Raw genomic sequence first — 22,144 nt, 5'->3', positions numbered from 1 at the left:
CCATCTGCAGGAATCATACAAACCAATTTGCAAATAAATGAAAAGAGAGATTTTATTAGGTACAACAAAGGTATTTGAGTTTTTTTTTTTCTAGAATTATGGCATATTGCAATAACATTAATGTTATGTCCAGACAGCCATGTTGACTTCATGAGATAGACAGCCATTTTAACTAATATTAAAGTAGACACTGCACACATTTAAATCCCCATTTTAAACAAAGCTGCAGCAAATCTATTTAGCTAATCCAAATAATCTTTAAATACAATGCTCATTCACAGTTCGCCTGCAGTCACAATATTGGTAAATTTACTACATTATACACACTAAACACAAATTAGCACATGAAAATAAACTGGGCCGGCTGAGTGGTTGATATGCCATGTCTTTCAGAGAACATCAAAATCTTCCAGTAGCGATGCCTGAGGCCACTGGCAAATTAAAGTCTCATCATTATCTGACTTGACTCATATTGTTTATACCAAATGAAATGAGAGGAATTGTGTCTGTGAGGAGTGGTCGAGACATTTCTAGCTGATGGCATTGGTTAATGTGCCAGTATGCATTAAAAAAAATAAATGAATAAATTAACTGGGGTACAGCAGTAGCCTGGAGGTTAAAGAATCCAGCCCAGAACAGAAACAAAAAGTTTCCCAGTTTGAGGAGTCATTTTTGCTGGGAGAGGCTGATTGTGTGGGGCTGAATCGACTTTGTAACTCCTGTCAGCATTGCAGTGCTTGAGCAAGGCACTGAAGCCAAATTCTTCAGTCCTCAATATAAGTGACAATATTACAGTGAAAATATATGCATGTATAAAAATGTATGCCGATGTGGCACAGATAAGCCCTTTCAGTGCTTGTGTGGCTGACCCAGTGGAGATGCACTGTGGCAGAGTTGGGCAGCTCTCATGTGTGAATGTCTGTATACCTGCCACTAACCCTGCGTGTTACTGCATAAGCCATTTCTGTTGATAAGAATGTATTATTATTAAAACGGACTGGACAAATTATGAAGGTATTCTTCCAGATAAGAAGAGCTCAGACAGATAAAAATATTGTTACCCTCATTTGATTCAGTTTTAATTATTACTGTGCTCTCACAGGAATAAACTTAATATCCTCTGTTTTTATCTAAAGTTCTAAAACTAGAATAAATAAATATAAAATGAGAAAAGCTATAATTTAATCTAAAACAAAGCTTTGGCATTAAAGGAAAGTTTTCTTTATTTATTTATTTATGAAGGGAACTAAACAGGATGTTAAGCAGGGTAGGTGCATTAGTAAGGTGGTGATTTACATAATAGCATTTTTATACTACCATTATTGTGGAAAGCACAATAACCTGAGACTGATATAAATGTACAGTGATCATATTTGTGCAGGAAAGAAAGTTTTCAGTTGTTTTTTCACTCCTGAAACCAAACCTGCGCCATCTGCATCTTTCATATGTATATTTTTCTTGTACAACACAGCAAACATGGGGCATATGACAAAGAGTAACTTTAATCCAGCTTTCATCATGGAAATCCTCTTCTTCCAAGTATTGTTAAACACAGAGGCCATGTTGCAAAGTGCTGTCATGCTTTCTACAGAAATAGAATATGAAACACAATGACAGGTTTTGCAGGTATTTCAAACTAAAATGGCCATCACCACATGACTAGGGCTTTTCAGGGGATTATTTATTATGAACCAAAGGTGAGGCTTGGAAAGTGAAAAAGAATACAGCGTTTACAAACTGCCTATTTGTGTACAACACTGTGATATTCGCTGACATTTTGTGAATAGAAAAACATGTTTGAATTGTGCCAAATCAAGAATGCTGCATGTGCCGAGAAAATGTTGCTGCGAGAGATTTTCAGGGAAAATTATATCACTGTCGCCTCGAATTCTTTTCATCTTGCTTCTTTGATGCAAAATTGGTTTGGTGCAGCCGAGCACTTAACAACATCATAGGGTGTGAGAAATATTTTCCTTTCTGCACAGAAAACACTGAATACTAGAAATGCTGTTTAAGAATATTGTTGTTTTTTTTTTGTGAGCGACAACTTCATCGTTTAATGTTATCTCTTAAGTGCAGAGTTAAGATTTGTGTGTACAATGGCTACTTTCCAAAGACAATTTTAACACAAAAAGAAACTGTTCTTAATTGACTAGCATTTGGGAAATCTTCTTAAACTGTTTATTTGAGGACAAACTGACACTTAGTGAAGATTTCCAGGGAATGTAAATTAAGCCAGCTCTGTCTTTATTATCACTGTCAAAATCTGTAGGAAAAAGTCCTCCACTTTAAACACACCCAAGCACAAAGATGCATACAAATACATTAGGACATAATCACTTGAAAATATCATCCATCAACATTTTCTACCAGCAGGCCAGGGACCTGTCTTCATGAAGCAAGATTATTGATTTCCATAGTATGTTCTACATAAAGTCACTAAACTGGGGACAGTCTACAGCTGTAGACCGTAGCCTCGTGGCTGGAAGGCTTCATAGTGTTGTTCACAGCTGGCAAATCACAGTGCGAGGTGGGCGCGAGTGTCAGATTGTTGGTGTTGGAAAGGTGTGTGGGGAGCATACCACATACCCATCTGTCTCACTTCCTGCATCTGTACACCACCCCCCACCCCTGCGCGCGCACACACACACACACACACACACACACACACACACACACACACACACACACAAAAGAGCCACAATTGCACAGAGGTGTTTTTACTTAAATGCAAACATTAGCATGCTAACATGCCCACAAAGACTATGCTGATGTTTAGTACGTAGAATATTTACCATGTTTAGCATTTCCCAATTAGTTTGTGTATTTTTCATATGTTCAGGTAAATAAACCTCTGAATTACTGACCTCGAGGTCTATCATTTTTATCATATCTTTTGCATCTGTTGTACTTTGTGTATTTTAAAATTGATACAGATTTTTCTGCCATGTGTGTGACCGTCATCTTTTTACAAGGACACGTGTGCATAACAAAAGTTGGCAGACAGTAACAGCTCAGCAGCTTGGATAAAGGAGCAACGTGTCGTTCTTAAAATAATCCCATCCAAACTGAAACTAACACAAAGTTTCCTTTAGCAGTCCACATAACTGTTGACTATTAGTTAAATTCAGACACATTTGTGTCGTGAAGGAAAGCTCCGCTCTACCTGTCCTCCTTTCTGCTCCAGACACACAAAAAAAACACAAACCTCAGGGCTGACACAACGTTATCAGTCACTACAGTTGAAATAAGTAAGACATGATTCTGAAGGGCTGGAGAGAAATCTGATTATTGACCTGCTGCTTGTACACACAGGTTTAACCAGGTTACTTAAGTGCATGTGAAAAACACTGATCAGGATTTATTTTCCATCTGACCAGCGCACCAACCCTGCAGCCATGCCGCACACACAGCTGACAAATCAAGATATCCAGGCTGTCTGAGAGTTATCAGGTTTCACTAAACCTGAATCAAAATCAGTGGTGGCCTGAATAAAGTGCCTCACAGATAATCCAGGATAACCCAGAAAATTCAAAGAGAGCCTTGAACTCTCTTTATGTGCCAGAGTCTGGTCTGTTGCTGGCATGTTCACTGGAAAGCTCTGTTCATGTTGTGAGTGAGAGAGCTGCCAAAATGCTTTGTGGGTAGTCTGTGCTCAAATGGGCGGCTACTGTCTCTCCTGCTGTTTTTCCTGCTGGTACACTTAACACTTTTTTCAAGTGTACATGCATTGTGACAGTGCAAATGCAAACAGACTGTAACAGACGAGCACTCTTCCTCATTTCAGATTCTTCCATTAGTACATTTCCATGTAGTACACTGTGTGTTTACAACATGGTAGTGTTATCTCCATGGCCATTGTGCGCTTACCAGAAATAACGATCACAGAGTTTGACCAGGATTATCATGTCAATCGCCAAAATACCTGCAGTTTCCGTAGCCAAGATGGCAACCATTGAGGTTGAGAAGTGTGCAGCGTTTCAGACTCAACCTTTTTGGCCGTCTTTGATGAGTGCACCATCGGGGTACTCAAAGTGCACCACATGTCGCTGCAAGTGTCACTTTGAACACACTTATGCAAAATAGCAAGTGCAAGAACAGAAATGAGAGAAAATGTGTGTCTAGATGGATGAAGTTTGCACCATAAGGCCTGGTTAGCATTTGAAAGAGTTAATTAAAGTTAGTCTTCCAACATGAGAATTGTTTTTGTTTATATGCAGTGATTTTGAGTCGTGCAAATGAGGCTTAGACTATTTAGGGCATCAACAATGTGGTGAAAAAAACACCACACACTGCTGCTTCAGAAATTACCATTGAGTTAAATCAACCTCCCGACAGACTGCACATTGTACTGTAAGTTGAGCCAGACCGATACACTGATTTAAGATCAGCTTTTGCATTTATAGTTTAATTTTCTTTCTTGTCAATATGGCACTGACACCTGCTGTAAAACACATGCTTGCAGTTTATCCACTGCTAAATTAGTTGGTCACGAAGCTAGCCACTGCCACGGTATGTCAGTGGAAGACAGCTAATGAGCTGCTAACATACTGTGTTATACATTCTGCCTTGATGACATGATGGTAAATGCATTCATGACTCACATGTCAGTACAGTAACAGTCAGTGCATCGGAGACGCCAGAGATATCACACCAGTTTGTCTCAAAAGGTTTAAAGCTGAGACACAAGGCCTTTTCAGAATATACACCAACCCCCATAGCTCATATCAGACTGTCACATTTCAGAACAGTTGACTAGAGGCTGTCATATTATGAGACCAGCGGAAAAACACTACAAATAAACAGGTACACACTGAGACAAGCAACAATGACAGCTGATTCGGACGTTGCCCATGCTCACCTCCCTCTCGATTTTTGCTCTTTTACTGCAGCAGCATTTACTCTCAGTCACTGTATCAGTTTTTTTGGATCATCATAGATGCCATGTTTTTAAACAGCAACACACATAATGATTGGAAAAGCTTTCCTGGAGCTTCATATTGCAGAAATATAACTCATAAATAAACGGATAAACTGGATACATTAATAGATTAGAATTATTCTTTATAATAGACTTGGTCACTGTCACAAATCCATGTAACCCAGTACCTATTACATAATTAGATTCGTAAAATATTTGTGTTACTGTAAAAAAAAAAAAAAAATGGCTGATAAATTATCTGATTTATTTATTTTCTTATTTCTTTAAATGCCGGCATCAGCCTCTAAAATCCTGTATCAGTTGAGCTCTAGTTCACTATTTTCATGCCATCGTATGGGATTACATCGTTACTGTTATTTTGTCCAGTGCTGTATGTTTGTTTGTTAATGCATTCATTTTTTTTTTTTTTTTACTATATTTACTTCAGTAAATACACACTATGGTGTTATTTTGTGGGTATTTATTTCCTGCCTTCTGTAATCAGTGGTTGTTGATTAGATGGCAGCAGTGTAATTTATATGCCATTGTTGGGGAGACATGAGCTTAAATTACTACTGTGCATTAGTCCATAAAGATTGGTTCAGGGGGCCTCTGATCTAAAAATAACAGTATCAGTCTAAAGAAACCATCTTAGTCAAACCTTAGTCCAAAAGAAAAACATTTAGAGAATTTCTATTTTGCCTTTTTGCCTCAGAGGGGAAACTGAAAAAGAAAGCTGTTAAATGCTTCACATAATATCAACCTTATGTCAGTACTGAGAACAGTCTTTCCCAATGTCCTCTGTAGACTTTTATACATAACCATGAATAAGAAACAAACAAAAATCTTAGCAAAGTGTATCTTATGAGCACCAGTTATCCTGAAGGGTGCGGTGAATATAGCTCTGACATGAATGGAAAAAACCTACACAATAGCTCGTCCTCAGGGCTGGACACAGCTCTCAATACATGAACCAGACATCAACAATGACAACAAAACCTTATAAACAACTCCCACACTGGGCAGACTTTTTTGTAGGTTCAGATTTTGGGTATCTATAATGATAGTGAAAATGTACTCACTTTTGCATTATCTCTGTCCACACAGATGTCTGCTCTACAGGGACTGCACCGCAATAACAAATTAGCAAAACAAAACACTTGACTTTTTTTTTTTTTTTTTTTTTTCTCGGCAGGCAGGGTTTTTATATAGCATGAATGCACGAGTGTTGTTTATATCACCTTCCCACATCGGTGCACCCGCTAAATCAAATGAAACACTGACGGCGTGGCATCATAAACACATCTTATAGGGTGACAGAAAAACAGGCCAATCAATCAGTCAATTAGAAGATGAAAGCAGCTGCTGCCGCTGCAGTGTTTTGCCAGCGTTTAATTGGTGAGGAGGTGATGATGACGAGCGGACAGAGGTCGTTCATCTCCTGCAGCGAGGTTTTCTATAGGACGTGCGGGCACAGTCTTCTCAAGGACAAGAAGGTGCAGAGAGTTCAGCACTGAAGAGTTTTTGAGAGAAGGAATCCAGCGCATTGTTCAACCATTTTGAAAACAGTGTGCTCCACGCATCGGTCTTGAGCTCGCACTTATTTTGCATTGCTTTGCCTCCAGGTCTGCATAATGTGTAACAAAATGCTTGATTTTATATCTACCACCCAGAATAATGAATGGGCAAGAAGGGCTTGTTTGTTGTCCGCATATTTTGTCCATATCTGTGCAGTTGTGATTCTCCAGCTGCGTTATCTCTCAGGCCTGGCGGCTTAAGGGCTCGGATTTTTCTCCTTGGAAGCCTCTGTCCTCCCAGGCAACAGGTCTCTCTAATGATGGGAAATTATGCTTGTGGAACGTCAATTATGGTGCAAAAATACTCTCCAGCAGCTCTGCATCATTTCTCGAGGCTTTGCATTTCTCTCGTAAGATTGTGTCTTTGTTATTGCAGTTTTCTTCCCACTCACGAAAAAAAAAAGTGAAAAATAAACCTCGGCAAATATTTTCTCTGTCTTTACTCTACAAGAACTAGTTGTCAATGAAACAACAAATTGCCTCTCTCTTTAGTGAAGAGGCATTTCATTACACATTTTGACAAGACGGAAAAAAGACGAGACTGCTGTTGTCAAATTTGGGAGTGCGCCATGTGTGATCCAACGGAGCGGATTTATAAAGCACCAGCGGCCTGTGAAGACCTCGTACCTAATCATTGTCAGCCTGTCACTGCAGATGACCTCATCGCCACAGAAACACAGAGAAGAGCAGCAAAGTGAAATTCCAAAACAGTAGGAGCCTGCTGTGAGGTAGCGTCCTCCATATGGCATCTAGATTTTCTCTCTCTCTCTTAACATTATTATTATTATTACTATACATCTCTATGTGGAAGCACATGTGGAGCCTTGTGCTATACAGTATTCTCTTTCCTTCTCTCTCTCTCTCTCTCTCTCTCTCTCTCTCTCTCTCTCTCTCTCTCTCTCTCTCTCTCTCTTTTTAATTAACACCTTTTGGTAAGCAGCAGTCCCTTTTTCGCACATGACAGGTCAGAGTTGTGAGAAACGCTCTCTCTGGAAGAGGCCCAGGCCGTCCAGGGAGAATTCACTGGAATATCCCAGTTGTGTGAAGTTTCTCGAGCACTCTGTTTGAACAACCAAAAAAAAAAGAAAACAGACTTTAACATAATGAGAACTAAAAAATGTTGATTACTACTACTGTAACAAGTTTCCTGATACTTTTATGATTAGTTAAATTATTTTTGGCCAGTTGGGAGCAGATCTCCACAACAAGCTGAACATTTGAAAAACTGTATTATCACCTTATTATTGCTACAGTCTGAGCGCACACTTTACCCATCCAACCGAAACAGAGCAGCAAGCAACAGCAGCTGCGGAGTGAGGTGATAATTCATCAATATGAGCAACAGCTTTCACATAGATGGAGTCATCAGACCCATTGTTAATATAAAAATATTGTTTAGTGCAGGTTTTAAGATTATGGCGTAATATTTACATATTAAATGCATTAAAGGCCCCCCTCCCCTCAGACTTTTAGAAATACACTGCTTTGAATATCAATTCACGTCTGATGTAGTTTTTCCCACAAAAATTTTCAATTATCTTGTTAAAAACCATTAAATCACTCCTACCCCTTTTCTCGTATAAAAAATTCCTGAATGTATGAATATGCAAACACAGATCTGATTGTCAAAAGGGCTCAGCAGTATCTGTACTTCCTACATAAAGTACACTGCTTTGGAGTAGTTCAGAAAATGTTGATGTTTTATTCCTCTTTCATTACAATTCTTTTAGCTTTTTCATGTATTTTCTGGTCCATTCTGCTTGGCCAACAGGACAAGAGCCGATTTGTGAGGTGTTGTTAACCTCAGCCCTAATATTTTGGCAAAACACAAAGAACTCTTGCACAGCTTGATACTGAGTAAGTCCTCAAAAATGCCAATATGATCATCAACGATCCTAGATGTCTTTATGAATACTTGACCTAATGCCATCAGGGATGTGTTTTAGGTTTTGGATTACTGCTTCTTTTTAACATGAGTCTTTGGGGTGTTGGATTTAGTTGACCAGCTGTGGACTGGCCACTGTGTATTTTAATTCTTTCTAATGTTTGTATTTTTGGATTGTTTCTGATATGTGAAGGGGAATCAGATATATGTGCCTTCTTTGCACTGCCTTAAATTGCCACTTCTGGGACAAACAAAGCATCTTGAACTGCAATATCACTCATTTCAAGAGTTTAACAGAGGGACACAAGATGCCTCTGGATGCACTGGAGACTTTAAGTTGCTTATTGGACCACGATTGGCTTTCAGACAAGTTGTGATGTCACAAAGTCACAGTTGCACACGCACGTGTTAAACTGAGATTTAAGGTGAGCACAGAGAAACTTTCCTCCCTGAGCAAATATATGTGAAAACAGTCTTCTAGTGTCCAACTCTTCACAGTGAAGGTCAAATGTACAAGTAAAGAAACATTGATTAAAACACATTTTGGGGCAGAGTTTAGTCTTTAACATGTTTATGTAATTGGCCTGGAGTCTAAAGGAGTCGGGGGGTAACATGAAGTGCGACATGGACACTGTTTTTGTTGCCCCTCTTTGGTAATAAGAACGATAAACTTGTTGCACCACGAGGCCTTTTTGCCATTTGTCATAGTATCAGTGCTGCCAACGTATGCTTGAAAATGGAGTCAATTTGGTGGCACTGAACTATGACATTATTACAGAGTCAATTAGCCAAGCTACAGTCTAAAGTACTCCTATTCTTAGGGCTTAGTGTGCGGATTCAGGTCTGCCTACGGCGTTTCTGGGCTGTAGTCATAGGAAGGAGGTCAGGCAGAAGTCAATTGGTTTGATTGAAGCCACTGCCCTTGCTTTTAAATAGAGGTGAAAAATAAAATGGACCATTATACGGCCATGAAGATTGCGGTAAAGGGTTTGTGTCGATCCTTCTGTTAATGGGATATCTGGTGATATCTCAAAAGAATAGACCAACTGGCCTGACACAGTAATTAAATTTACTATTTTTTTTTTACCTAAATGTGATATGGCAGACACTACCTCCATCCAACGTTGCTGAAGCTTTGAGGGATGATTCATTCCGGCACTGTGTTCTGGTGTTTAAAATCATCACTGTGATTAGCTTGATGGAGGCGATACTCACTAAAGGTCAAAATTTCAAACACTGACAGCTTTCATCATGACTGGATATGATTATGCCATTTAAATTCACAAAAGCCACATTTCTGTCACTCCAAACTTTCTAGATGATTGCGGCTGAAGAAAACAATACAGATGTTTGACATGTTTCAGTTTCTGACAAAGTTAGAGAACACAGGAAGAAATTTAACCCTGAAGTTTTAACTGAAAACACACACACAAATAAAAACTTTGAACTCATACACTAAGTGGCAGTTTGGCAGTTTAATGTAGGTGTTTAGATTTATTTAAGTGAAGGGAATTTGACTGGACATGCATTAAGTTATTGTACACTATTGGTTGGAAACTTAAACCACACAATCACTTCTGCAAGTGTACCTTGAGCCATTAGGATGGTATTTGAGCAAGAGTGAGCAGATATCTAACAATCAAGTATTAAAGTAATATGGCATAAGTATATGTAATTAATTTTAGAGTTTCCATTTAAACCTGAGCTATAACCACCTCTAATTCTTTGGAAAATTATGTGGCTTTGTGAATGGAAAATGTTGCAGAAATTTGTGAATTGGTTTTTCATCTAACTGTACTCACACTGCGTCTTAAAATCCTGTTTGTGTGTTTATTTTTAAAAAAAGCAAAAAGACAAGAAGCTATTCAATAAATGACAAATCATTTCCAGAAAACTGGAGAACATGTTCTGTGCTGTCAGACTTCAACAGTTTTCACGCTGATGTGTCAAAAGGCCTAAAGCTCCCTCCTTTTTGCCTCAGCACATTAACCATTCCTGGAAATACTTTTATTTTCAAGTCTCATTGTAGCTGCAGTTCACTAAATTGAAGAATTCTGAAAAACAACAAAACAAAAAACAAAAAACATAACAACATGGTAGTTTCATGATTGCTACTATTGTATTAAGGCAATTAAGGCATTTTTTTTTAGGAAGTGCATCTGAAAACACAAGACCAGAGGCGATATCAACATTACAGTATATTACAACACAGTAATCCATCAAAGGAATACCTTTGTTGTTGAGTTTTGTCATTCAGTTCTGTAGTAATCTTTGAGGTTGTAAAATGTGGTGTTGCTGTATTGGATTGAATTTTGGTAGGGCATTTGTGTTATTTTGTCCTCTGCACAAACACCCTACAGTGCAACACAATCAACAACACTTGCAATGAGCTGTATAATCAGTAATGGTTGTCACGCCAACCGGTGCTCCCACATGACCCCAATGGTGACATGTGAGACACTGCCGTCCTTGAGACTCTACAGGAGACGAGAGCGAACCAAATGGAGAATGAGCAGAGTACATGGTATCTTTTGTAACCATACCTAAAGCAGCATTAACATACAGTTTCTTATTTACACATCCTCTACATATTAGCTCTGTTTTGGTCTCTACCAGCTCCTGAATAAATCTGGAGCAGTAAAACGCTCCTCTATGTTCGCCAGCTACCTGCTGTCTTTGTCCGTCTGCCATTCTGGCCTTAAAAACCAAAACAGTGAGCTTAAAGACTCCACAGTGCTGAAGGGAACTGTAATTGAGTGATAATTCTCTGTGGGTTTGTCACCATCAGCAGCCTTTGTTCACATTACACAGTCATTTATTCCATCAGTAAAACAAAAGTATTGAGTGTAGGCAGCTGTAAATATTTATAGATCAATATTTGTGGTAGGGAAACAAGCCACATAGAATTTAAAATGGTTTGATGTCCACTGATATCATGTTTATCTGAGTTGGTTTTTTTTGTGTAGAAATTGCAGAGAAAGTTGTTGACTGTTTGAAAAGTCCACCCTGCAATGTTAAATAATCCCTTTTAAAGAATTCAAAAACATCCTGGTTCTTTGCCGGAATCCAGATTTGCACTAAAAAGCAATCACTTGTCCCCTGGCCCTCGGCTGAAGTCTCCAAGGTTTCACTGAAATCTTTTAATAAGTTTTGGAGATATCCTGCCAACAAACAAACTAGACCATAAACAAACTCCCCCTGGCAGAGGTAAAAATGACTAAATCTGATATTGATTTTTAGATCTCACTTATTTTTCATGGGCAGCCTTTTTCAAAGAAGCTGTTGCACTCTGACACAGAACATGTCATGCAAATATTTATGGGCCAACCAAGTAAACCGTCTGTAATCATATTATTTGAAATATTACCACATTTAAGCATAAAGATTACAGACTTTAAAGGAAGACGGATGTACATTTATAGCATCTTACTCTTTAGTTTATCCTTCCTGTTTCTTAAAGTGGACCCCCTTTTTTGTTTTTCCTCTGTTGTAAATCCTACATTGTATCTATCCACACATCTTTTTACAGTATATACCACACATCACTGACCAGAATGAAAGTTGTTATTTCAAAATGTGAATTTCTGGTATTGGACTATATGTGTTCTCACTTGATCTAACACAGTGTTTCAAGCTGAGATCAACTAACTGAAATGCACAAAAAGTGAAATGGACCTTTAAAGTCAGAACCTTCCAGAGCTGGAAAAAAAAAGATCAAAGGAGTCAAGATGGCGCGTTTCACATGTTGATTATTTACTTGAGTGGTGCCACAGACCAAACGCACAAAAAGACGTGTGGTGAACAAATGACAGGGGAAAGATGTACAATTAGGAAGCTCAGTGGAGCAGAGATACAACAAATTGTGTTTTGAGACCTAATAGTATTGTATTTCTTTGGTTTAATTGAACATGAACTGAGCAAGGACACAGCAAAACAGATTAAAGTATACCACCAGCCACGCTGATGGGGCCTGCGGTGGAAAATATGTCCTGGATTTTTTTTTTTTTTTTTTTTAAACAAATGCCATCACTGGGATGTTATTTTGTCTGGCACATGAGACACACATAGGCAGCTGAAGTTGCACTTGGCAAGAAAAGGGAATAATTTGCAAGAAGAGATTATTTCAGATCTCCTCAGATATGCACAAAAACAACCTCCTGACGCAAAGCACACCAACAACACTTTGCATTGTAAATACAGGAGCAAGGTAAAAAAAACAAAAAAAAACAAAAAAAACATCAGAAGCAAAGTTACATTCTAGCATCAAACGGCTGCGTCTCAGGATCCGGTTTTGCTCTTTGAATATTCTGTCAGTTCAGGACTTCGAGTCCTCCATGAACTTTTGTGACTTTTCTGCAATTCACCTTTCCTGTGTAACAACCACAGCGCAGCTCCTGAGAACATTATTATGGCGAATATCTCACATATGTCATTGGATACTGCTGTTCATATATGATCAACATACAATATGATCTCATTCAGGTCTGACCTCCATCAAATTACCCGCCGACAGGAATCCTCATTAATCCTGCAATAACTGATCATTATGGGTGGTTCAGTGCTATTAGTGTTCAGCATGAGGACATCTGTGTCCTCTTGTTTCTGTTTTTTTATTTATTTATTTATTTATTTTTCTTCAGGCTATAACTTTTCTCACTGACACAGAGGTCTTTACATAATATATTCAAATTAGAGCAGAGAGAAGGAAGGCTGTAGTTTGCAGTGGAATAGAAAAGTAGTCCTGTTTTACAGGACGAGTGCAAGGTTAGCAGACTCGCTGCTGTTTTTACAAGGGCGGGCTTAAGCAGGAAATTACTTGGGGTTTTTTTACCTCGAATTATTACATGAAAGCCATGAGATGGGAAATGGGCTGTTGGTAATGTGAAATAAAGACAGAATGAAAGAAGTGACACCAAAGTCCTTGTTTAAATAGAAAGCTGTTGTCAGCTCATCTGGTGTTCAGCATCCATAAGATTTGAATCTGGGATTTCTCAGTGGTTCCTCACCTCTCCTAGTATTTTGATACAAGCAGCTGATGCCATTCATGTGTATTGTACTTTAGATACAATATATAGTTAAAGTTCTCATAAACACAAACACAAAACTCATGCATATGCATATACATATACATGTACATGTACATGCATCCCTGTACATGTGTTTAGTGTTGGCCATTGTGTGAGACTGTCTCAGCTTGTGTTTACAAATTCTGATTGCAGGATGGAGATATTACTGAAGATGTCATCTACTTCTACCAGCGTTAGCATATTGCTAATTATTTGTGTGCTCATTAGTTTTTAGTGTCCCCTGGAAACTGCTGTTGGGTTGTGACTAAGTCTCATTGTTCCCTATGGTAGCAGCACTACTTGTTATTTCTCCTCTAAGTATGATGTGTTGTCAAAGTGGTTACAAGTTTTTTCTATATTTGCTTGTGTTTCCTGAAGTTGCAGTGTGTTGAGCTCACTGTGCCTTTAGGTGAAAAAGAAGAAAAATCCCACCTGGAGGAGGCATTGCCAGTCACACGTGCTGTTCAGTTTAACTGAAGTCGTTTTAGTATCCTAATCGTTGAATATTGACTTCAGTATATCATTATGATTTTAACTGCAGTATGTATTGGCTGTGGAAAATTATATCGCACTGCAAACCGGTTTATTATAAGAGTGACTTTTATGTAGACATATGCAGGAAGCAGAGAGGAAGAGCTTGTAAAACACAGGGCACAAAATAGTAAGAGTAATATATTCATTACCAGGCAGTAATGAATACAGTACCAGGTATTGTTTTCAGCTCGTGTGTGTGTGTGTGTGTGGGGGGTTGAAAGGGGACACAGAGGATGGGACGCACGCACATACACTTGTGTGGTTATTTATGTCCCACATGTGTGTATGTATGTGTGTCTGTGTGTTATCAGTATAACTCAGGAGGCACGAGTGCGCATATGTGACTCCTAATACGCAGGCATGTGTGTGTACGCACGTCTGTGTGCGCATCCTGCGATGTGCACATGCTCATGCAAGCATGTGACGCTTAACTCTAATCATTGTTATTTTATTTTTTATATAATTATTTATGTAGCTTTACTTTTAATTTGCATGTATGATTTTCTATCAGTTAGTATAATAATGATTTGCTGGGGCATGAGATGCTTTTTTAACTTTTGCTAAAAAGAAAGTTGTAAAATTGCCTTTGAGGCCTGGTAGCTGGAAGTCTCCTTGATAAGAAGGTAGAATATAGATTTATAACCGACGAGTCCTAGGTGTCGTTTTCAGGTGAACTAGAGCAAAACACAGTGGACACTGTGCTCTGGCATGACACTGCTCAGAGGCTGTGGAGTTAACAAACTGGTTGACTGACTGACTGACCTGAATTTAGTTTCTGATGAACTTATGTCATTAAAACATTTTGATACTTTCCTCTCACAAGTCCCTCTGAAGTCAAAACCTAAACATGAGTCTGTTTCTTCATGTGGCAAACCTTAAAGTTTTGTGTCCACTTTGTGCTGCTGTGACATAATCTGATTTGCAGTGGTGGAATCCAGTGTTCACATAATTCAAATAGGGAAAAAAATGCACTGGTTGTTGATGTCTTGACTTGAAGATTTTATTTGACCGTGTTGATCTCACATACAATATGACTTTATATTTGGAAGGCATCTCACTATAAATAGAGAGCAGAAAAAGAAGGAGGAGAGGAAGCAGTTCAACCACTGGGGCAAAGAGGAAAGAGGAGGGACTGCATGACTGTGGCTGCAGCGGCTATTTGTCACCATTAGTTTCCATTAATCTTTGTGAAGACATAGTTAAGATAACACCAGGATCGTCTTCGACTGTGGCATGTGATGAAACTGCAGAGTGATGGCGTGGTCTGCATGCTTCTCACTTATCTAAACCCATCCATTCAAGTAAACACCCAAGATGACCGATAATGGAGCCAGTTTGAGTCAAATGGACAAGCGGGTCATCGCACACAAATGGCTGAAGTGATGAAATGCTGTCACGACTGCAGTCGAGACACACACGCCCTGCAGCAGTCTGCCATAAACTAAAAGATGATCTGAGGCATTAAGACAGTTAAAGTGTTTTTTTTTTTGTTTTTTTTTTAAGGTTACCACACATCACTTTGAGAATCAAACACACATTGCACTCAAAGTCTGTTATTTATATGTCCAGAGGAAATACCTGCATCAAAGAAACAGACAGGTTCAGGATCTTTGAAAAAAACAAACAAACTTAAAACACCAGAATCAAATGTGTTTTCCTCACAGCCTTGTTACAACCACCTTGAGACTTGATAGAGCTACAGCCAGAACCATTACTCCATAGCCTAGCCTTTCATGTTTATTTAGTAGCAACACTAATAACCTGCTTTTGTGCTCATTGACTATTGTTTCCCTCAGTTAGAGAAACAGTTGAGCAATCATTCTTTGCGGGTGGGATTAAGAACAGGGGCTTCCTACATAGCCAGTTAGCTACTTAGCGACGGAAAATGGTCACTATTAATAGCCCTTTTCCACTGCATGGTACTTTACTCTACTCACCCTTCTTGTTTTCCAACCAGGCAAAAGTTGTGGATAGTACCTGGTACTTTGTCTGGTGTCACCACCACCAAGTGAGCTGAGGCATCTGAAGGTGACGTGAAAACACTGCAGACTGCTTAATGGTCAGAGAGAATCATCACTACTCTGTCATCATTGTACGAGACAGGATGTTCTAAACAAACCAACCTTTTTTGAAACAGTCCACAGGCTGTAAACTGCTCACTGTAGACTGTCAGTTATTGTACTATACTTGTATGGCAACCCACAGAAATAACACCGTGGTCAGTCGAGGAGGAGCAGATGTTTCTCTGTTTGGTATCCCTTCAGTATCCTTTGTTTCTGTGCTGCATTGAAAATGATGTTACAGTAGCTTCATGCGTCATTGCTATAGTAACAACTCCGCTCTGAGAGTGCACTATATGCAGTGGAAAAAGAAGCACCTGGTACTGGTTGCTACCCGGTAGCATGCAGTGGGAAAACGTGTGGATGAGACTGACACAGCTTTACAGGCTATTGTGTGTTGCCTGACAGAAATAACAACCTGAAGATTTTCAAATTTTTAAATCATTTTGAAAAAAAAATTCCGACTCTTGGCATAGGTTTCGTTTCAGCAGGAAAAATACATCTCTGGCTACTGATTGGAAAAGGCAAAACAAAACAAAATAACGTCTCCTTCAAAATAGAAACTGACTAACTTGAACACAACAAGAAAATTGATCCTCTGTCTTTTTGGACAAACAAATCCTCAGAAATGTTTTTGGCATTTCACTTTGTCGATCATGGCACTAGAGAATTTTATTCCCACAGATTTAACTTGTGCTGAAAATGTGTCTCTTCCATGCTGCAAAGTGTGTACTGTCAAATTGTTCAACTATGAGACTCAAAGAGCAGTGGGTCAGTGTGTCTCTGTAAACTCATAAAAAAAAAAACAACAAATCTGCAAATGTATTGTTTGATTTTTAGGATGTGTGGCAGTAAAAGTGTTTTAATTGGAAGTCTAAAACTACTCAACAAGAGAAGGAATTTGCACAGATCAAATTAAAGGCTTGTGTTTCTGCTCTTGTTGATGCAGTGATGAACGTACTAAAATGATGTTGCTCAGATGTGTGTAAAACATTCAAACGTGTTGTGCTTGGTTTTAGTCATGAGGGATGTAGATATCCCACTGAGCTGCCTCGAGCCTTTTGTCAAAACTGAACATGAGAGGGAAGAGAAGCTTACGAGACCTCTTAACATACACATCCACTAATTTATACTGAAAGAAAAAAGAAAGAAAAATCTTTACAGGGCCAGATGATGAAGATGATGATGATGATTTTCTTTGTCACAAACTCTTACTGGTTAGCGCTCCTCACCATTTGCAAAACTTGTCTGTACACAGCTCTCCGTGCAGGATTGTTGCAGGTTTTTCTTTGCTGACAAAGTTTAATGCCTTTGCATGTCTGAGGACTGAATTTCTGACCTTCTCAAACTTAATGAGCTGACAGCTGTGCGAGAACCAGACACTTTCAAACAAACACCGGGACTTTGTCTCAGACCTCAAAACTTTTTCAGACAGCTAAATTGGGACAGATTTGGCTGCCCCCTCATTGAGCTGGGTACCCGGGTGGAAGACCACAGAATGACACGAGTCTACGCTATACTGTTTTACATACACACACACAGACACGCACAGGGCAATAGTTTATATTACACACCCTAAAATAAAAAAGCCTTTTGTCTCTTGTACTTTGTGCTGTGGGAGCATCATACATCGGGTCACTGAGTGTGTAGGTGGTGCATAAATTCATGACTCAGCCTAAGGAGAGGGATGTGTAATTTTAATTAATTTGCAGTTAATTGTTTGATATACCTCCTGCTGTTTGTTTCCTTTGTTTTTCTTTTTTGGAAAACACTATCAGATTTTCATGTGACGCTGCAAAATCACTCTCATTATGGAAAAAGAGTTATTAAAGCCTCCCTGACTCTAAACTGGTCAACAGTTCCCTCCACAAACAGTGGCAGGTACAGTGTGATGTACAGTGTACAGGATCTACAGTGTACAGCATGTACAAAGACGCGTCTTGGAACAGTGTCCTCACTGTCCTGAGAGCGGCAGGAAGCTCAGAAGCAATCTTTCAGACAAACATGCCACACTGAGGCACTCTAAATCTCACCAGAGAAATCCTGTTGGAGAAACACTGGAAACTTTGCTTTGACTGCGCAAAACACATCTCAGTCTGCGCTTGCAAGGACTCAAAGCATTTCGTGCAAGTGTAGTGGGTCTAACTCTGCGGTGCATTGTGGGTAAGGATCATACTTTCAGGGCTTTATTGCAGGCACCAGCATAACCCACTTACACTTGTAGAGAAACAAATCATTCACACAAATGCTCTGTGCAAGAGATTTATGCATGAAAATACAGATCTAAAAATATCAGCACAGTCACTCCACACTGTTTAATGTAACTTAAAGTCAAAAATGTAGCAAAAACACAGAACACTGCAGAAATTGTGTACCCTCCTGAAGAAAGGTGGGAACAAAAAGAAGAGGTAAAGCCAGATAAAGCTATTAAACACACAACATTGCCTTTTTACAGGAAAGTGCACAAACTCTACATGAGAACATTACACCCATAAAGCTACATTAACATCACCGTAGGCAAAGTGAGAAATGTGACACCAGTAATGTTATCATGCACCTTTCAAAATAAATCCACAATCGATTGTATGGGAATTTGCAACGACTGGTGCTCATAATTTTGAGCAGCAACATACACACTACTGCACATGGTGTCCCACAAAACTGCTCAAATATATTCCAAGTGAGACCTAACTGATGGTGAACTCCACATACTGCAGACGCAGAAAAAAAAATCTTACCTCAACAGAGTCAAACTTTCTTTTAGAAGCCTATTATCCTGCTGCTGGTTAGTCACTCTTCAGGGAAATACACTGTTTCACCGCCTCAGTTTTCCCTGACGTTCCCCAGGTAAACTGATGAAGTGGACACCAAGCCCTCGGTTTTCTCACGTCAGCCATCATTGTTTATTTGTATCTAATTACATTCACATTCACTTCACACAACTAAATTTGTATGGTGCCAATTTTTGATGTTTAATCTTCTCTGATTTATCAGATACAGTGAAAATATTGTTGTACATTTCTTCTGAATGATAAGATGACGTCTGTGTGTTTAGGTGGTTTGTGCATCTCCCAGTCAGTCAAGATCCCCCGGGAGCCCAAGCAGGGAGAGTTTGACAAGGTCATCCAGCGACTCAGAGAAAACCCAAATGCAAGAGTGGTCATACTTTTTGCCAATGAAGACGATATCAGGTAAGGCCTGGTAATAGCTACTAAACACCGCTTTGAAGATCAGAAAAACACGGCCAGGGCAGACTGCACGGAAATGTGTCTGAACGCAGCCATTTCAGTCCAGCTCTGCCAGACCACTGTGTAATGAATTGCAAAACAAAATCAAAGTGGAGCTGGTTGGGATGCCGACCTTATCCATGGCAACATCTGCTTCCTCACCTTTGCAGGCGGCTACTCCATGCTGCTAAAAAGGCCAACCAGACAGGTCATTTCATCTGGGTGGGTTCGGACAGCTGGGGCTCAAAGATCTCTCCGGTTGTGCACCAAGAGGAGATGGCAGAGGGAGCCGTCACCATCCTGCCCAAGCGCCAGTCCATTAAAGGTACAGAGAGGGGCACTGTGGATATGTCATCATCTGCCCGTCTTGTAAACCCATGTTCACGTTTCAGCAAAATATTCTTTTCATGTGACACAGAGCTGTGTCTGTTTGCAGAATGCGAGCTGTTTCGTAATGCTCAGCTACTATCATTTTCATCTTCAAATGTCTAAAAACTGAGATTCAGTCAAAAAAAAAGCAACAAAGTAAATTGAACATATGCAATATTTAATTAATTATACTGTAAAAAACAACAGAGCTCTGACTCACAAACTGAAGCATCGCTGTTGTTTACACTGACACTGACACCGACTGCCAATGACAATAAACCCATTGATCTGTTCAGGGTTTGATCGTTACTTCATCAGCCGAACGCTGGAAAACAACAGAAGGAATATCTGGTTTGCTGAGTTCTGGGAGAACAACTTCAACTGCAAACTCAGCCGTCACGCCGTGAAGAAAGGGTCCGGGCTCAAAAAGTGCACAAGTAAGATATTCTCCTGTTTGGGAATAATGTAATGTTCTTTTTGTTTGAACTTTTATCCAACTTGGAAAAGTTCTTTTGACGTCTTGAGGGAGGTGTCATCTTCCTCTTATGGTGAATGTGGTTTTTTTTTTTTTAAGTTTTTTTTTTTTTGGCCTTTTTTAATGCCTTTATTAGATAGGTACAGTGAGAGAGTGACAGGAAAGTCAGGGAGAGAGAGAGAGGGGATGACATGCAGCAAAGGGCCGCAGGTCGGACTCGAACCCCTGGGCCGCTGCGGTTAGGACCAAGCCCTAATGATACGCACTCTACCAGGTGAATGTGTTTTGACAGCATTGCCCACCTATTAAAAGTGGAGGAGCTATACATTCAGTATTCAAAATCACAGTTCATCTCACAGCTCATTTCAGTGCAGCTTCCCATTTCTGCTGAGTCTAGTGTGTTTACCCACATGGCTATAATGAGTGAATGGCTTAGCTGGGCTGCATGGTTAAAGCTTCAGGCTCAGCTCCATACATCACACAGCTGTGGATGGCACATCTGTCTTAGGTTGGAAAAACACTGCACATTTTATTAAGATTTAAACACCAATTAAGTAACTCAACACATATTTAAAAGATGAGGGTAAATTCGAGGGTGAATTTGGGGATTTCTCTTCCTTATTTTAATAATTTTCAGCTTTAAAAGAATCTATTACTGTTTGCTGCATTAATAGTGATCAGCGTAAGGGACTGTTTAATCTTAATAGAAGCATGGATGAAATGAATGGACATGAAGAACAGCATCATTTGAATGTCATGATTGAAGACAAGTGGCATAATTACATGCAAATGTGTATAATTATATACGGTTTCTTTGGGAGACATTCAAGCTATTTCTGATAATGTTATTCAGCAGGACCTGTGGCCAGTTGTTTGCATTTGCACCTGGCCATGTATGTATATTTATATTCATAGCAGGTTAAAACAACTAGTCTATCACATTAATTAGCAACCACGGAAAAAAAAAAAAAAACACTCACCGGTACAGCTGTCTGAGATGATTACCTTTTAATAGCAGCGCAGCTATTTTTAACAGTTAATCCAGTGATCAGAGTTTGTTAGCACAGTAGACTGCAACTTGAAAGAGTGCATTTTGTACTTTGTGCTATTTTCATGTACATAAAACAAGGCTCTGGAGCCACTTATATTGATTGGATACCACTCAGAGATAATCAAGCTAGCTGAAAAATGTTACCTAATATTAGATTAGGTAACATAACAGAAAAATAATTTGCTAACACTAACATCTATGACAAACACTACCATAAATTATTCTAATTGTGACAGTGTGTTTTCCACTACCAGATATTTCCTCGGCCAGCCTTTTGCTGGGCCCCACACACATTCAAGAATCTAAGGTGTAATACAAATATCATAGAAGTAACTTATGTTGGGTATTGACGAGATCCTTCACTGTGTTTCTGAATACAGAAAAAAAGGTGACAGTATGTGTAGCAGAGCTGTAACAATTAGTGGATTTATTGATCACTTGATTGACAGAAGATTAACAGTCAACTCTTTTGATAATGGACCAATCGTTAACTAAAACTGTTAAATGTTGACAGTTTCTAGTGTTTTAAATGTGAGGATTTGATGCTTCCCTCTCTCAGAGACAGAATATCTTTGGATTTTAGAGTGTTGATCAGACAAAAGAAAACATTTGAACAAATTTTGGTCTGTGGGAAATTATTCCTTTTTTTCTGTTATTTGAAAAATTTAATAATTAAAAAAATTGTTGGCAGATTAATTAATATATTGTTAGCTGCAGCCCTAATGTGGAGCCTACTCAGCAAGACCACTTTGGAAAAGAAGCCTACGAATGCCTACAGCTTCCTCTGTCTGTCTGTCTGTCAGGTTGTAGTGGTCCCTCAAGAATCTCCGAAGTGTAAACCATTGTCAAACCACAAAGTTAACAAAAAAGAGTGTACACGCATACTGAATTATGTTGGAGAGCAACCCCAACATTATGACGTCATCTTTTTGACTACACACCTGTTATCATGGTGAGTATGGGCTGCATGGTTAAAGCT

General features: G+C 39.2%; 1 protein-coding gene across 4 annotated transcripts in view; it reads left to right on the top strand.

Moving 5' to 3' along the window:
* The window catches only part of LOC139631134 (metabotropic glutamate receptor 4-like), a 152,791-nt gene that overhangs the window by 95,664 nt on the left and 34,983 nt on the right, over positions 1–22,144 (top strand). For all 4 annotated transcript variants that reach the window (XM_071495114.1, XM_071495113.1, XM_071495115.1 and 1 more), the window contains 3 exons: positions 19,099–19,234; positions 19,441–19,595; positions 19,936–20,076. In XM_071495114.1, coding sequence (XP_071351215.1) covers positions 19,099–19,234; positions 19,441–19,595; positions 19,936–20,076 — 432 coding nt within the window. The remainder of the gene's footprint in view (positions 1–19,098; positions 19,235–19,440; positions 19,596–19,935; positions 20,077–22,144) is intronic.

The sequence above is a fragment of the Trachinotus anak genome, unplaced genomic scaffold (assembly GCF_046630095.1).
Source record: "Trachinotus anak isolate AG129_WGS33_773 ecotype Australia unplaced genomic scaffold, CSIRO_AGI_Tana_v1 ptg000013l, whole genome shotgun sequence".
Lineage (NCBI taxonomy): Eukaryota > Metazoa > Chordata > Actinopteri > Carangiformes > Carangidae > Trachinotus > Trachinotus anak.
This window is presented reverse-complemented; position numbering and strand designations above follow the sequence as displayed.